This window comes from Chrysochloris asiatica, unplaced genomic scaffold, assembly GCF_000296735.1.
Source record: "Chrysochloris asiatica unplaced genomic scaffold, ChrAsi1.0 scaffold00001, whole genome shotgun sequence".
NCBI lineage: Eukaryota > Metazoa > Chordata > Mammalia > Afrosoricida > Chrysochloridae > Chrysochloris > Chrysochloris asiatica.
The window spans coordinates 62,933,171-62,951,674 of record NW_006408519.1 but is presented as its reverse complement, the minus strand read 5'-3'; the positions used below and the strand labels follow the sequence as shown (position 1 = coordinate 62,951,674).

The following is an 18,504-nucleotide window of genomic DNA, read 5'->3' as shown; positions in this document are numbered from 1 at the left end:
TTTACATTTCCAACCCTCACAATCAGTCCTGATAACAATTATTCACTATTGTATCACAAGAGACCCATCTGCATTTCATTTCATCAGCCCCACCTAGACAGATTGGATACTACTCAGTGGAGATTCTACCTTCCTCCATGCCCTCTGGATCTAGGTTGCCTCTTAAAAGCTTGTAAGCTGTCACTTCTTGCCTATGTAGCCCCCCCTCTCCCCACTTTGGGTAGCCAATGTCCAGGTTGCCCATCCCTGTCTACTCTGTGTATGGAGAGGGTGGGAATGATCCTTGAAGATTTGTTCCCTCTTTTGAACTACTGCATCAATAGGTGTAGGTCAAGTTCATCAAATTGTATCAGATTACTCTTTTTCTTCCTCGTCTTTCTTCTTCTAGTTGAGCTCTGATCATCCAGTCATTGAAACCAGATTAAGTGGGTATTCTCTGCAAGTGTGGGTGTTCTTGTGCATATGCCCTCTCTTCTTATAAGCTGGATGCTTCACTCTCCACTTTAGTCCTCTGTGGCTATGTCACTAACTCTGGGCCGAAGAGTCCCCAGGTCTTGCCACACTGCTGGCTGACCAGGTCTTTACCCAGGTTCAAAGGAGTCTATTGAATGTTGTAGGGCTTAGCTCATAACTTCATTGCTGTTTTTCTCCTACTTCCCCTTATCGGTGACAAACATAGTTACCAATCAGAGAGCGTATTCCCATTGAGTCTTAGTCTTGGAAGGGGATTTGCTCTGAAGGGACCTGACCACTTCCCTTGATGTTTCCTGGGTGAGCAACTTGTTCTTGTAGTAACAGTCAGTCTGCCTATATTGTTTTGTATTTTTCCTGTAGGTCTTTCTTTCAAGAAGTATCTTCTGTTCTTCTAGCTGGTCCAGGCTAGTCTGCCAGTCCTTTCAAGTGGAAAGTTCCCACCTCGGAAGATTCTGGATACTGTTCAGGATTCCAACTCTAGTCTCATGTAATGCAGAGGCTCCACAGGAAGCCTCCTTCACTGGGCACATTGTAGCCACATTTTAGGTATTCTGATCAGTTATAGGCAGAAGACGGCCTTACAAGCTTTCTATGGTGATGTATCTGGCTAGTGCTTTCTCTCCCCCTCAGTGTCTATTTTATATTATAATGCAAGGAATACCAAGATTCAAAAGACAGCCAAGCATCTTAACATTAATTCCCCCCATTTCCCCATTCCAACCATGTCTCAATCCCTGTATCCCAGAGCCCTGTTGTTTCAAGGTTGTGCATACACCATTCTTTACCTCGGTCCCACTTAGCCCATGCTAACCTACCTAATTGTTCTCCCATCTGCGTTGCTCTTCTATTCCCCTTACCCTTCTTATATATTGCCCCCCTCCCCAGCACCAAACGATCCTGTGTCTATTCCCTGCCCTGTGCTCCACCTTCTCCTCCCTCCCCTCACCCCACCCCCAACATCTGAGCAACCAGCAAAGAATCCATCCCCCTTTAGTATGGGTTCTTTTACTTAGTCTTTTACAGTAGTGGTCCTATGCAGTATTTCTCCTTTTGTGACTGACTAATTTCACTCAACATAATGTCCTTAAGGTTCATCCATGATATGTGGTGGCTTGCAGCTTCCTTGTTATTCTTCAAGGTAGCATAATATTCCATTGTGTGTATGTACCACAGTTTGGTTATCCATTCTTCAGTTGATGGGCACTTTGGCTGTCTCAGTCTTTTTGCTATTGTAAATAGTGCTGCTGTGAACATTGATGTGCATATTTCTACTCGTGTTATGGCTCATATTTCTTGTGGGTAAATACCAAGTAGAGGAATTTCTGGATCATAAGGTATTTCTATTTCCAACCTTTTGAGGAAGCACCATATTGCTTTCCAGAGAGGGTGGGATTCATATCAGGGATGCAAGGATGGTTCAACATCCATTCCTGATAAAAACACTCAACATTCTGGTCTCTCTTCCCATTTTTACATAGGGCCTATAGAAATAATCCAGTATAATCTGCTCATTTAAAAATTCTTTATTTAATCCACATTTGCAAGTTCTCTTTGTCACATAAAGTTATATTCCCAAGTTCCAGGGAGTGAGTATGTGAGTGTCTTTAGGAGCCATTTTCCAACCTATAGCATTTTGTGATCATGTTTCACAGTATTGAGAACTGATATAATTTGTTTTGCTAGGTTTTAGACTTGTTTCTAACTTGGACTTTCTCTGATTTTTAATAGGAATGTTTAGTCTGTTTGTTCCACTGTTGTATTTTGTAAACAAATATCTTATATTCTAGATTTCATAAGTGCAAAGATGGAAAGGAATTCTAACCCAAGGTGGAATATGCCAAGATTCACACCCATACTTAATTTAATTGATTCAGAACATGAGATTCTGGATTTAGAGTTGATATTAGATTTTGAAATGATTTAATGGGGTGAATGTGTTTTGCACATGGGAAGGACATGACATTTGGGGAGACAGAGGATGGAATTTTATTAATTGAATTGTCCCCCCAAAATATGTATTGCAAATCCTATCATCTATACATTTAGCTACAGTCTCATCTGGGAATAGAGTTTTCTCTGTTATGTTAACAAGGCAATGTCAGTGTAGAGTGTATCTTAAGACAATCACTTTTTGAGATATAAAAGAGCAGATCACACTAAGATATAAGAGTAAGAGATTTTTTTTTGAAAATGCTGTGAAATGTACAATTTGCCACAACATCAAAAAATATATGTGGTTACATATGTAGTTAAGTTTTTTTTGAAAGTATGTATTTGTGTGTATGTTGTTGTTAAATGCTGTTGAACTGGTTCCAACTCATAGTGACCCTGTATAGGGTTTCCAAGGTATGTTGTTGTTATGTGCAGTGGAGTCGATTCCGACTCATAGCGACCCTGTACAGGGTTTCTGAGGCTATAAATCTTTACAGGAGCAGAAAGCCTCATCTTTCTCCATGGAACAACTAGTAGTTTCGAACCGCTGACCTTGCGGTTCACAGCCCGATTCGTAACCACTACGCTACCAGAGCTAAGGAGCTCTGGTAGCGTAGTGGTTACGAAACGGGCTGCGAACCTTAAGGTCAGCGGTTCGAAACTACCAGCCGCTCCGCAGGAGAAAGATGAGGCTTTCTACTCCCGTAAAGATTTACACCCTCAGAAACCCTGTACAGGGTCGCTATGGGTCGGAACCGACTCGACGGCACTTAACAACAACAACAACACACTACCAGAGCTAGGTAGATATACATGGAGCTCTGGTAACGTAGTGGTTATGAATCGGGCTGTTAACCTCAGGGTCAGCAGTTCGAAACTACCAGCTGTTCTGCAGAAGAAAGATGAGACTTTCTGCTCCCGTAAATATCTATAGCGTCGGAAACCCTGTACAGGGTTACTATGAGTTGGAACCGACTCCATGGCACATAACCACCACCATATACCTATATGTATATGTATTGTTGTCGTTAAGTGTCGTCAAGTTGGTTCCAACCTATAGTGACCCAGTATAGGGTTTCTGAAGAGTGACTAATAAGCTTGAACTAACAACTTTGCAGTTGAAACCAACTTTGTAGTCCAGGACTTTAAACCACAGCACCACACCAGGACTTCATGTATATGTATATACATGCATATGTTCTCATGCATATATACCCAGATATATGATAAAGCATGTAGTGGACACAGTTATGGATACTTTTTAGACATAACCAATACCTCACTGGGTTTACTGAGTTTACATAGTCTTGTCAGACAGCTTAATCAGTAGGCATGGTTTCGTTCATAACATTTATGCTCTACATTCCAGTTTGGTGAGTGTCTGGGGTCTTAAAAGCTTGTGAGTGGCCATTTAAGATACAACATGGTATTTTCAATAACGTCATATACATGTGAAAGCTGGACAGTAAATAAGGAAGCTCACAGAAGAATTGATGCTTTTGAATTATGGTGTTGGAGGAGAATATTGAAAGTGCCATGGGCTGCCAAAAGAACCAACAGATCTGTGTTGGAATAAGCACAGCCAGAGTGCTCCTTGGAGGCCAAGATGGCCAAACTTCATCTCTCATACTTTGGACATATTGTAAGGAGGGGCCAGTTGCTGGAGAAGGTTATCATGTTTGGTAGGGTGGAGGGTCAGAGAAAAAGAGGAAGACCCCTAGTGAGATAGATTGGCCAAGTGGCAGCATCAATGGGCTCAAGTGTGGCAACAATTGTGAGGTTGGCCCAGGACTGGGCAATGTTTCATTCTGTTGTTTATAGGGTCATTATGAGTTGGTATTGACTCGATGGTACCTAACAACAACAACAACATTGGTCTCTACTAATGTGGAGCAAAAGAGAATAAAGGAAACCAAAGACTCAAAGAAGAAATGTTTCTACAGGACTAAAATCCTATATGAACTATGGTCTCATTTATCCTGAGACCAGAAGAAGAAGATGGTACCCAGCCACCAGTACCACCAGCCATCAGGGCCACAATAAATGGATCCTGAGACAAAGGAGAAAATTAATGAACTCAAATTCTTAAAAAGCTGAGAGGCATTCTGGACGGGTTGCCAGTAGAGGACCATTGATACTCTTGCCTTATACATATCTTTTAAACTTTAAACAGTGGTCACCTTTCAGCTGAATAGCAGATTGGCTTATAAAATAAAGAACATCACCTGTCAGTACTGTGATCATTTAAAAAAAGTCATCTACATGAGCCCAACCAGTCAACATTTACTCTAGATCGAAGTTAATAACATAAAGGGGACAGAGAAATTAAACTACTGGAAATAGGGCAACCAGAATGGACAAAATGAGAATGTTGACAAATTGTAAAAATGTAATCAATATCACTGAATGATTTGTATGTTGTTGTTGTTAAGTGATGTACAGTCAGTTCCAACTCATAGCGACCCTGTGTAAGGTTTCTGAGGAGCGGCTGTTGAGTTTGAATTGCCAACCTTGCAGCTCAAATGGACCTTGTGATCTAGTGTTTATCCTGCAGGGCCACACCAAGACTATAAACAATTTGTATAGAAATTGCCAAATGGGAATCTCATTTTCTTTACAAACTTAAAACAAATAACATTTTATTAAAAAAATAAATAAATAAATTAGCTCAACCTACGCCTATGGAAGCAGTAGCTCAAAAGAGGGAACAAGTCCTTACATCAAGAATCATTCCCACCCCCTTCACATACAGAGCAGACAGGGATGGGCAACTTGGACATTGGATATCCAAATGGGGGGTGGGGGGCTACAAAGGTAAGAAGTGACTGGCTTACAAGCTTTCAAGAGGGAACCTAGATCCAGAGGGCCTGGAGGAAGGTAAAATCTCCAGTGGGTAGTATTCAATCTGACTAGGCGGGGCTGATGCAATGAAATGCAGAGGGGTCTCTTGTGATACAATATTGAATAATTGTTATCAGGACTGATTGTGAGGGTCGGAAATGTAAAGGTAGATGTTTTGTAGCAAGGAGGGGAGTGATTAACTTTTCAGTCTAGGAGCGAGGTCCCTAGGACCATCTAAAGGAGAAGTGCAGAGAGCGGGACCCTACCCAGAGAAGCAGTGATGCCTGAAATGGAGCCAGAGATGATGACGTGGAGCAATGGAGCAGCTGGAGATTTTAGATCCAGAGAGGGAGAGCGACTGTGTGCTGAAGACCTGGGGAGCATGGGGGAAGGATTGCATGGAGGGGATTGTAAGCATGGCAATGAGATGATATACGATAGAATGAATGTAAAACTAATGTTCTCCCATGTAAACTATCACATAATTCACAGTAAAACATTTAAGGAAAAAAAAAGCCCAGGCACAGGAGAAGCAAGCACAAATGGAGAAAGATTGAAGTCACATGGAGTTCGTTAGTGGATCAAGGAATAGAAGTTGAAAGAGACAAGTACCCTCCCTCCAGAGAGTCTTGCCCGAGTGTCATCACACAGAACTCAGACTTCTAGCCTACTCACCTGTGAGAAAATAAAATTCTGTTTGTTAAAGCCAACACTTGTGGTATTTCTGTTAGAGCAGCACTAAGAAGTTATAATAGAAAGTTTTAATCTTGGTCCTATAAAAGAGCCAAACCAATGAAATACATCTATAAATATATGAGGGCACTTGCAGAAACATGGAAGTAAAGCTAGTAGATTTTTTCCATAAACATTTTGAAGTCCCCTCATGTTTCCATGAGTTATATTAAAGTGTTTCCCAGTTTATCTTCTCTTAGAAATTTAACTAAGGTATTAAGTTAACTAAGGTTTAAATAAGGTATGTAATGCTATTTCTTAGAAATATTCCTACATGTACTGAACAAAGATGTGTGAGCAAGGATGTTTACTGAGGCATTGTTTTTTTCCTTTTTAAAACTTTTTATTGTGAATTGAGAGAAGATTCATAGAGCAGACCATTTCAGTTTTATATTCATCAACTCATATACTTACTTTCTTTTCAAGGATTACAGTCACCACCAGGTAACACCAGTTATCCCACTTCCTCTCTGTGGTTCTTGTTTCCATTCCACTCTCATTTCAAACCATTCTGAATTTTAAGTAAATGCTGCCCTTTTGATCCTAAATGATTGACCATTCCATGATGTGCATACTTCATAGTGTTGTTCCTACTGTATACCTATCTATTGCTGGTTTGAAAATTGAGCCGCGAAGGTGAGTTCAGTTCTAGATCTGAAGGGTAACCAAATATCTTAGTCTCTCGGGTTCCTACAATCTCTTTCTGACCAGTAAGATAGTCTTTTAATTGTAATTTTGAGTTTTGTTCCATATTTTCTCTGAAAACTATAGGATAAGCACCAGAGTGCTAACTGCAAGGTTGCTGATTCAAACCCATCATCCACTCCTCAGAAACCTATACAGTACGAGATGAAACTCACTCTGTGCCATTTAACAATAATAACAACTATTCAGGACCTTCTAATTTGATCCTTTTCAGAGCAGTTACTGAGGCATTATGTGTAATTTAAAAATGGAAACAAACTAAATGCTCATCAATAGAGTATTAGATAAATACATTTGTGTATGCATACTTCATGGAAATTTGGGCATATATAATTTATGGACTCCTGGTGTAGCAATGTAGGATCAGCACTGGACTGGGAGTCACAAGATTGGAAGTTCAAACTCACCAAATGCTCTTTGGAAATCCTATATGGGATTACTATGAGTCAGAACTAGCTCAATGGAATTTAGTAACAACAACAGCATGGAAATTTGGGCATATATATTCTGTGGGATATTATGTAGCTATGAAAGAAATATAGTTCTATATGTACTAACATGGTCTCCATGTTATTGATAAGTCTTCAAGACATAGAGATAAGAGAAAAAACAACAAATAATATACATATAAAACCCTGTTGCCATTGAGTCAATCGTGAGTAACCACTAGAACAGAAGGAAGAAGTCCAAGGTGCACTGAAGGCATTTGTCAAGTAAAAGGCTAGGAATTGATGGAATACAAATTGAAATCTTTTCACCAACTGATGCAGCTCTGGAGGCACTCACTCATCTATGCCAAGAAATTTGGAAGACATCTACCTGGTCAACTGATTCGAAGAGATCCATATTTGTGTCCATTTAAAAGACAGTTTACCCAATTAAATGTGGAAATCATTGCACAATATCACTAAGGTTACATGCAAGTAAAATCTTGCTAAAAGTAATTTAAAAATAATTGCAACAGTACATTGAAAGAGAACTTGCAGAGGTTCAAGCCAGATTCAGACCAGGACATGAAACAAGGGGGTGGATCATTACTGAATGCAGATAATACTAGAACGATGTTTATCTGAGCTTAATTGACTACACAAAATCTGTTGGATCATGAAAATGTTTCAATGAATGAGTATCCTGGAACACTTAATTGTGTTCATGAGGAACCTATATAAAGATCAAGAGGCAGTTGTTCGAACACAAGGGGACACTGAATGTTTTAAAATCAGGAAAGGTGTGCATCAGGGTTGTATTATTTCACTATACTTATTCAATCTGTATGTTGAACAAAAAATATGAGAAGCTGGATTATATGAAGAAGACTGGGGCATCAGGATTGGAGGAAGAGTCATTAACAACCTGCAATATGCAGATGATACAATCTTGCTTGCTGAAAGTGAAAAGGATTTAAAATACTTACTGTGAAGATAAAAGAAAACAGCCTTTGGTATGGGTTGCACCTCAATCTAAAAAAAAAAAAAATCCTCATCACTGGACCAATAAATAACATCATGAATGGAGAAAAGATTGAAGTAGTCACAGTCTTCATTTTGCTTGGAAACAACAATCAAGAAGCCAAACCATGCATTGCTGTTCAAGAGCAAAGATGAAGACTAAGGTGCTCCTGACTCAAGCCATGGTATTTTCAATAGCCTCATATGCATACAAAAGTTGGACAATGAGTAAAGAAGGCCATAGAAAAATTGATGTATTTGCATTATGATGCTGGAGAAGAATATTAATGGTACCATGGACTGCCTGAAGAGCAAACAAATATGTTTTAGAAGAGAAACAGAATGTTTTTTAGAGGCCAAGGTGGTGAGACTTCCTCTCTCATACTTAAGACATATTATCAGGAGGGACCAGTGTCTGGAGAAGAACATCATGCTTAATAAAGTGGAGGGTCAGAGAAAAAGAGTGGGACCCCAATGAGATGGATTGGCACAGTGGCAGCAGCAATGAACTTAAGCACGGTAACAATTGTGAGGTTGGTACAGGACTGGGCAATGTTTTGTTTTGTTGTGCCTAAGGTCACTATGAGTGGGTACCACATCAGCAGCATCTAACAGCAACAGCAAAAGGATGGAGTAGAAGTACACCTTAGGTTTCCAAGAAGTCCTGGTATGGCATTGTCCATCCCAAGATCAACACTTGACTGTAAGGCTGGTTTGAACTACAAGGTTGGCAGTTGAAACTCACCAGTCACTCCTAGGTAATCCTATACAAAGTTGCTAAGAATCAGAACTGACGCCACATTTAACAACAATCTTTATGGAAGCAGGCTGCCACATCTTTCTCTTGCAGAGCAGCTGGTGGGTTTAAACTGAGGACCTTTCAGACAGAAGCTGAGTATTTATTCATTCACCACCAGAGTGTCTTAATATTAATGTAAATATAAATGATATGTTGTTGTTGGAGTTGCTTCTGACTCATAGCAACCCTGTATAGGGTTTCTAAGGCTTTAAATCTTTGCGGGAGCAGAAAGAGTCATCTTTCTCTTGTAGAAGGCTGGTAGACTTGAACTGCTGACTTTATATCTGCAGGCTTCTAGGGAGCTGGACTTCCCATAAATTATTCAATAAAATATAACTATGTACTTTAAGCTGCATGTATGTCTACCTAAGATTCCAAGCAAAGAGATAAAGCTCTGGAAGAATTCATGTTAAACTTGTACTTTGCTTGTATATGAATCTGTATTTTTAAAATAAAACTATGATTCATAGATTTCAAAGAAATCCACAAACCAAAAAGTTAATATCTACTGGATTAAGTAAACATGACAACTATTATACAAGAACTGGAGACTGGTGTTTTGTTTATTTTTTCTGTTAAAAAAACTACTATCTTTAGATATTTGAATTCATGCAGCATTCAATATGATTAATTCACATGCCTGTCAGTTAACCAATAATTATACAACTCAAGGGAGTTCTTGGAGTCAACAACAGTGGCTCTGTAGGATTAGTACTGGATAGTGAATTGCAAGTTTGGCATTGCAACCAGCCAGCTGCTCCATGAGAGAAAGATCAGACTTTCTCTTTCCACAAATACAACAGCCTCGGAAACCTCATATAGGGGAGCTGTGAGTCAGAACTGACTGATAGCACTAACAAAAGTAACATCCTTTTTTCTTGCTTTCCAGGAATAAGGAGAGTGAGTAGGAAACTGGGTTGTCTGGCAAAACCCATTGTGACCATCAGTATAAATGAAGATGTGATCACTATACAAACCAAAAGCATCTTTAAAAATAGGGAGATCTCCTTTAAACTGGGAGAAGAATTTGAGGAAACCACACCAGATGGCCATAAAAGCAAGGTGAGGCATACAATCTTTTACACAGATTTTATGAGAATGTTAATTGGAAATCATACTAAATAAGAATGCACTGTTACAGAAAGCCTATCTAAAGTCTTCATTAGATAAATTTTTGTCTAAAACATAGGCCCCAGTATCTCAAACTTGGATATATATGTAAATTTTTTGAGATCCTTGTGAAAAATACCTGCCTGTTGGTCCGTCCTCAAAGGTTCTGACATCTAGAATTGTTGTTAAGTGCCATCAAGTATATTCCAACTCGTTGTTGTTGTTGTTAGGTGCCATTGAGTCAGTTCCCACTCTTGTACAACAGAGCAAAACACTACTCAGTCCTGTGCCATCTTCATTATCATTGTTATGCTTGAGCCCATAGCTGCTGCCACTGTGCCAATCCATCTCGTTGGGGCTCTTACTCTTTTTGCTGATCACTTCACTTTACCAAACATGATATCCTTTTCTAGGGACTGGCCCCTCCTGATAACATGTCTGATGTATGACAGATGAAGAAATCTCATCATTCTAGCCTGTAAGGAGCATTATGGTTGCATTTCTTCCAGCACAGATTTGTTTGTTGTTCTGGCAGTCCACGGTATTTTTAATATTCTTCCCCAACACCATAACTCAAATGCATTGATTCTTATACTGTCTGCCGTATTCATTGTCCAACTTTTAGATGCATCTGAGGTTATTGAAAATACCACAGCTTGGGTAAGGTGCACCCTAGTCCTCAAACTGACATCTTTGCTCTTAAACACTTTCTTGAGCAGCAGATTTGCCTAATACAATATGTGGTTTGGTTTCTTGATAGCTGATTCCATAAGTGTTGACAGTGGTACCCAACAAATGAAGTCTTTGACAACCTCAATCTTTTCTCCATTTATTTTGATGTTATTTATTGGTCCATTGGTGAGGATTTTGGTTTTCTTTACATTGAGGTGCAGCCATCCTGAAGGATGTGGTTTTTGATCTTCATCAGTATTTTAAGTCCTTTTCACTTTCAGCAAGCAAGGTTGTATCATCTGCATATCATACATTGTTAATGAGTCTTCCTTCAGGACTGATGCCACCTTCTTCTTCACTAATCCATCTTTTTGGGTTATTTGTTTATCATGCAGTTTGAATAAATATGATGAAAAAATGCAACCCTGGCGCACACCTTTCCTGATTTTAAATGATTCAGTGTTCCATTGTTCTGTTTGAACAGCTGCTTCTTGGTCTACTATATACAGGTTCCTCATGAGCATAATTAAGTGTTCTGGAATACTTATTCTCTACAATGTTGTCCATAGTGTGCCATGATCTACACAGTTGAAAGCCTTTGTATGGTCAATAAAGTACGTCTTTCTGGTATTCTTTGCTTTCAGTCAAGCTCCATTTGATGTCAGCGATGACATCCCTAGTCCCATGTCCTTTTCTGAATCTGTCTTGAACCTCTGGTAGTTCCCTGTCAATGTACTGTGCAGTCATTTTTGAAAAAATTTAGTAGCACATGCTATTTATGATATTGTCTGATGACTTCCATACTCCATTGGGTCATCTCTCTTTGGAATGAGCACAAATCTGATCTCTTCCAATCAGCTGGCCAGGAAGCTGTCTTCCAAATTTCTTGGCATAGATGAGTGAGTGCCTCCACTGCCACATCAGTTTGTTGAAAGATTCCAATTTGTATTCCCTCAATTTCCAGATCCTTGTTCTTTGTCTACCTTGTTTGTCCACACCCTCCCCCTTTTTGTGTATTGCTCTCCCCAACACCTGAACTGTGATTGTCTCCCCCCTACCCCTGTGTTCTCCTTCCAACTTCTTTTGATGCTTTCTGAATCATTAAATATTTTAGCCATAGAATCTTTCAATAACACAAGTTTGAGGCTTGAATTTTTTCTTTAGTCCTTTCAGTTTGAGAAATTCTGAGCGTGTTCTTCCTCTTTGGTTTTCTAACTTATACTCTTTGCTCATTTCGTCATAATACTTGACTTTGTCTTCTCAAGCTGCTCTGTAATTTTCTGTTCAGTTCTTCTACTTCCTCATTTTTTTCCATTTACTTTACCATCTCTTTGCTGGAGAATGAGTTACAGAGTCTCTCCTGAAATCCATTTTGGTCTTTTCCTTCTTTCTTGTCTTCTTAATGACCTTTTGCTTTCCTCCTGTATGGTGTTCTTCCTCTTCTTTTTTTTTTTTAAACATCAAGATTTTGTTTTAATAATAAAACAAGATGATGCTTAAAACTGGATCACCTGGCCCTATCTCTTCTTATCTCCTCCCAGTTCAAAAATGCTTGCACCTTATAAGCTAACACATTCAAGCCTCAACACAATCTTTGTAGTTTTAGCCTTCTTCCGGAAAATTGGCTTAGTCTACCCACCATATCCACTGTGTTTCCTGTCATAATGTCTCTTTCCCTGGGCGTACAGAGAATCTTTGCCCTTCTTGTAATATGTCCGTTTGTGGGGTTGGAGCTTGTCACACTTCTTACAAAAAGTCCGGCGGGTTTTAGGCCCATTCACCATGTTTGCAGGAGTGCTACCGGCACGAAAAAAAGCCTGTATGATGTTCTTGATGGCATCCCGGAACTCTTCTGGTCTTTGGTTATTAGCATTTAATGTATGAAATATGTTCTTGAGATGATCTCTAAACTCATGTGTATATGTTCAACGTCATATTTTGGCTCTTGTGGACTCTAATATATTTTCTGCAGCTTCAGCCAGAACTTGCATACGAGCAATTGATGGTCTGTTCACAGTCTGCACTTGGCTTCTTTCCACAGATGGAGTCAATTTGATTTCTGTGTATTCCATCTGGCATGTATATTGGAATCCTTTATGTTGTTTATAAAAGTATTTGCAATGAATAATTCATTGGTCTTGCAAAATTCTATCATGTGATCTCTAGCATCATTTCTATTATCATGGTCATATTTTCCAACTACTTTTCCCCTTTGCATTCCAATCACCAGTAATTATCAATACATCTTAATTGCATGTTCAATCAATTTCAGACTGTAGGAGTTGGTTGTTGTTTTTGTTGTTAAGTGCTCCTGAGTAGGTTTGGACTCATAGTGACCCTGTAGTGTGTTTCTATAGAGTGGCTGGTGAGGTTGAACCTCCGGCCTTGCAAAGAAACTGGTAGAATTCTTCAATTTCATCCCTGACTTTCTTGTTTTGTGTGTAAATTTGAATAACAGTGATATTAACTGGTCTTCTTTTTAACTGTATGGCTATTAGCCTATCACAAACAGCATTCTACCTCAAGACAGATCTTGAAATGTTATTTTTGCTGATGAATGTGACATCATTCCTCCTCTACTAGTCATTTCCAGCATAGTAAACCATCTAATTGTCAGATTCAAATGTCCAGTGTCAGTCAATTTCAGCTCACTAATGCGTAGGATATTAATATTTATATATTCAATTTCATTTTTGACAACTTCCAATTTTCCTAGATTCATACTTTGTACATTCCATGTTCTGATTATTAATGGCTGTTTACAGCTGTTTCTCCTCGTTTTGAGTTGTGCCTCATCAGCAAATGAAGGTCCCAGACGCTTTACTCCATTTATGTCATCACTGTCAAGTCTACTTTGAGGAAGAAGCTCTTTTCCAGTCATATTTTGAGTGCTTTCCAACTGGAGGGGCTCATTTTTTGACAGTATTCTGGTGCTATTTGTAATGTTTGAATATTCTATATTCTGATGCTATCTGACAGTGCTCCAAAGCTATTCATAAGGTTTTTAGTGGCTGAATATTTTAGAAGTAGTCCACCTCTCCTCATTCTTAGTCTGGAAGCTCAGCTGAAACCTGTCTACCAGTGCATAGTGATCCTATATACAGATTTGAAAGAGTGATGGGATTGAAATACCAACCTTGTAGTTAGCAGTACAGTGCATAGGGGCCTATAAATTGCATTTTTAGCAATGATTCTGATATAGACAATCAGCCAATCACATTTTGAGAATTATTTCCTTAGATTCTGACCCATAGCGACACTGTATAGGGTTTCCAAGGAGCAGCTGGTGAGCTTGAACCACTGATCTTGCAGTTCAAAAGACTTTGCAGTCTGATACATTGACCCACAGTGCCACACCAGGACTCCTTATTTTCCTAAAGTAGCATTTAATTCTCTCAGACACAAAAGTTCTCACTTTCTATTTTGTGACTAGCATAGTCTATGTTATTTCATTGCCACAAATTAACCACAAACTCTCTGTTTCCTAAAAATGATAACTTATAAACATTTTCTAATTTTTCTTATTTTTCCTGCTTCTGGTGGCTGCCAGCATTCCTTGGCTTTTGGTTACAATACTTCAATCTCTGCTTCCATGAAGCAAATCGAATTTATTTCTAATTCCTAAGATAAGCACTGAACTGCTAACTGAAAGGTTTGTGTTTCAAACCTACCAGCTACTCTGTGGGAGAAAGATGAGCCTTTCTGTTTCTGTGAAGATTCACAGTATTGGAGACCATATTGCTTTTGTTTTGTTTTTAAGTGTCATCGAGTCAGTTCTGACTTATAGCAACACAGTACAGGGTTTCTGAGGAGTAGCTGGTGGTTTTGAACCACTGAACCTGTGGTTAGTAGTCCATTGCTTATCCTAAGCATCATACCAGGACTCCTGAAGACCATATATAGTGTCTCTATGAGTCAGAATGGACTTTAGATGGTAGTGAGGTTAGTTTTTCTTAGATTATGTGTTTGGATTCCATATGTAACTCTTATATAGACTTGGAAGACAGGCTATTATAACTTCTGAAGAATTGGCTATTGTAAACCTCATGGAACACAGTTATGTGATCACCATGAACTGGATGAAAATCAGAGTATGTATTTAATGCTAAAGTGGGGCTGAGAAACTTGTGTATGGGGAGGAATAGGCAATCCACCCCACTTAACCTCTTTGGAAGTCAGGCTAAAGGAGATTCAACTACTATACTGTTGTTATTGTTAAGCCCTGTTAATTCAGTTCCAACTCATAGCCACTCTGTATAGGGTTTTTGAGGAGCAGTTGGTGTGCTTGAACAGCCGACCTTGAGGTTCAAATCGACTTTGTAGTCAAGTGCATTAACCCACTGCATCACACCAGAGATTCCTACATCTGTGTCTTCAAAACCTTGTGGTTGGTCTTCTAAACCAACAAGACAAGGAAGCTTTTCATTGCCTCACCCTGGAAGTGACACATGTAATTTTTATTCACATCTTCTGGGCTCCAACTCATGGTAATTAGGCTGGAGAATATAAGGACAGATGGAACATTTGGTGATTACGTTTGTCTCTGCCACAGAACAAGTCTGTGCTATATAGTGGGGAAGACAAGGACTCTGGCACAGGACTGCATGTCTATGAATGTATATCTATGCCAACAACCAATCTGTGATCATGGGCAAGTCACAAGATTTTGCTGGTCCAGTGTTTTCATTTACAAAGGGTGATGATGACAATATTTTCCTCATGTTATGTTAAGGAAGCCTGGTGGTGTAATGGTTGAAGAGCTTGGCTGCTAACTGCGAGAGTAGCCGCTAGTACAAACTCACTAGCAGTTCTGTGGGAGAAAGACTCGGCAATCTAGTCCTGTAAATAGCACAGTTTCGGAAGCCCTATGGGGTAGTTCTGCTCTGCCCTGTAGGATCACTATGAGTGTGAATAGAAAAACCAAAAATGAAAACAAGCAACATTTAGCCATTTAGCACTTAAATGTAACAATCAGAGCTGAATTTGGTGTTTTCTTGTTTTCCTGCAGAGTACAGTAACTTTAGAAAACGACTCCTTGATGCAGGTTCAAGACTGGAATGGCAAGGAGACCACGGTAACCAGAAAGCTGGTGGATGGGAAAATGGTGGTGGTGAGTGATCTGTTTCTATTTTCTTACCTACTGCAGCACGGATATTCTAACTTGCTCAAAAATTTTGTTCTAAAACAAATGAAAGTAAATATTATTTTTCTTTATTGTTGGTTTATAAGAATGGAGGGAAAACACTGACAAATAAATACATAATCACAAATATTTGTTGTTGTTGTTAAGTGCTATTGGATCATCTCTAACCTATAATGACCGAATACAGGGTTTCCGAGGAGCAGCTGTTGCGGTCCAGCGCAGTGTCACACTTTGTTGTTGTTGTTAAGTGCTGTTGAGTCGGTTTCGACCCATAGTGATCCTGTATAGGGTTTTAGAGAAGCAACTGGTAAGATTGAACCACCAATCTTGCAGTGCAAATGGCCTTGCAATCTGGCACATTAACCCACAGTGCCTCACCAGGACTTTGCAGTATTACACTAGGACTCCCATAAATATTATAAAATGCTATTAAAGTGCTTGGGGAACTAAAAAACCTGAAAACTATAAAAAAATGCTGTAACTCAATTCTTAGACTCATGTATAAGTCACAATAAGTATGTATTAGTGCAATAAAGATTTCAACAGGGATTAAGAGCTACTGTCAATCCTGTCAATCGGTTATGTAACTAACAGAAACAACACAGTTGTTTCTATAGATATAGTTTCAAACATTTTAAGTAATGTATGAGATGCTTCTAAAAGTTTTTGAAAAAAAAGAATGAAAAGATAATAGAAAATTTCCCTGAACTTTTCAAAGTAGTTTACAAGAAGCCCTGGTAGCATTGTAGTAAAGTGCTTGGCTGCTAACTGAACGTTTAATGATTCAAACCCACCAGCAGCTCTGCAGGAGAAAGATCTGTCAATTTTCTGAAGACCACAGCCCTAAAAATTCTAAGGGCTGTTCTACTCTGCACTATAGGCACACTCGGACTTGCAGTTTATCTGATGGCACACAATAACGTATTACTGCCGTTATTAGGTGCCTGCCTTAGTTCTCTAGTGCTGCTATAACAGATATAGCACAAATGGATGACTTAAACAAACAAGAAATTATCCTCTCACAATTTATCAAAGTAGAAGTCTAAATTCAGAGCACCAACTCAAGGGAGAGGCTTTCTCTGTCTCTCAACTCTGGAGGAAGTCCTTGGTTCCTTTAAAATTCTAGGGGTCTGGTGTCCCTTGCAAAGCAATATGTGTCTCGGCATCAGTCTTCCCCTGGGTCTAGGAGGTTCTCAGTAGAAGGATCCCATGTTCAAAGGATGTATTTTGCTTCTAGTTCTTTCTTGGTGGTACTGAGGTCCCTCCTTCTCTATTTGCTTCTCTCTCTTTTTTTTGTTGTAAGTTAAAAGATTATGCAGGCTTTACCTCAGGGAAACTCCACTCATTTTGGGTCAGAGCTATGACCTAAGTAAGGGTGTGCATCCTATTCCAATCCCCATACACTTTATAGGTTTATTACATCATCACATCAATCAAATAATGGAGGATGACCAAATTATTACATAACTGCCAAGTCACTAACAATTATGACTCAGTTATATTGTCAGATACTTTGGGGGTATACAGTTTAATATATGACATTCTACCCTTTGGTAGAATGGGAGCAAAATGCATTTCTTTGCCACATGAAAAATAAATTCTCCCCTTCATATCATCCCCAAAGTAAAAAATTATCTCCAAGTCCAAATTCCTTTCTGAGACAAAAATCCTCCTCATCTGTGAATTTGGACTACAACTTATCTGCTTCTAACCTACAATTATAAATAGGAGAAATTGGAGGAAAAGAAGTGTTAACAGACACCACACAAGTAAAAAAAAACCTAGCAGAACAATTTACATTAGTTCTCAAGATTTGAAAATAATCTTCTGTTCTCTGAAAACTTTGAAGTAATAGTACTTCCCTCTAGACTGTGGGTGTTGGTCACACTCTCTGGATTCTAGGTGGAGGACCCTCAGTCCTGGACATCTGCTCCACTTTCTAGGCACACTGAGATGGTAACTCTACTTCCTCTGCTTTGGGAAGCCTCATTCTCCTAATTCAGTTGAGTGGCTACCCCACCTCCTTGGCCCCATTCTTTGACCTCTTGGACATGGAAGCTCTGCCTCCGTCAGCTTAAGGGCTGTAAATTTGACCCCATCCCCCATGGCAGCCACACATTCTGGACCCATCCTCTTAGCTCCAGTAGATCACGGTTCCACCTTTTGAGACCCTTTGAGGTGGCACTGTTTGTCATTCTCTGTGACTCTTCAGCTGTCTGGTTCTTTGGCTCCTCGGGCCTCTTGAGTCGATCCATCCTATGCCTTGCTCAGGAAAACATTACGAAGGTCTTTAGCTCTACCAAAAAGTGCCCATAAGACACCGTCTGAAGGCACTCAGCTCATTTGTCCTGTGTGGTCTTCCTCAGGTCTCGCAAATCTGCGGCTACTATTTCTCTGCCATGGCTTCTTGCTGTCTGCACTGTTTCCACTATTAGTCTTCCTCGCTGCGTTCTGAGCCCTCACTAAAATTGCCGTTGTCATCCACAATTCCACCTCAAGAAAGCCTCAGCTTTTATTGTTGTTGTTATTGTTGGTGGTGGTTATGTGCCGTGGAGTTCGTTCCAACTCATAGCGACCCTGTATAGGTGTACAGGGTTGTAAATCTTCAGTGGAGCAGAAAGCCTCATCTTTCTCCCGTGGAAGAGCTC

General features: G+C 39.5%; 1 protein-coding gene across 1 annotated transcript in view; it reads left to right on the top strand.

The window, feature by feature from the left end:
* FABP12 (fatty acid binding protein 12) overlaps nt 1-18,504 on the top strand; it is a 26,187-nt gene that overhangs the window by 656 nt on the left and 7,027 nt on the right. The window contains exons 2-3 of the mRNA XM_006830812.1: nt 9,821-9,993; nt 15,722-15,823. Of these exons, the coding sequence (XP_006830875.1) occupies nt 9,821-9,993; nt 15,722-15,823 (275 nt within the window). The remainder of the gene's footprint in view (nt 1-9,820; nt 9,994-15,721; nt 15,824-18,504) is intronic.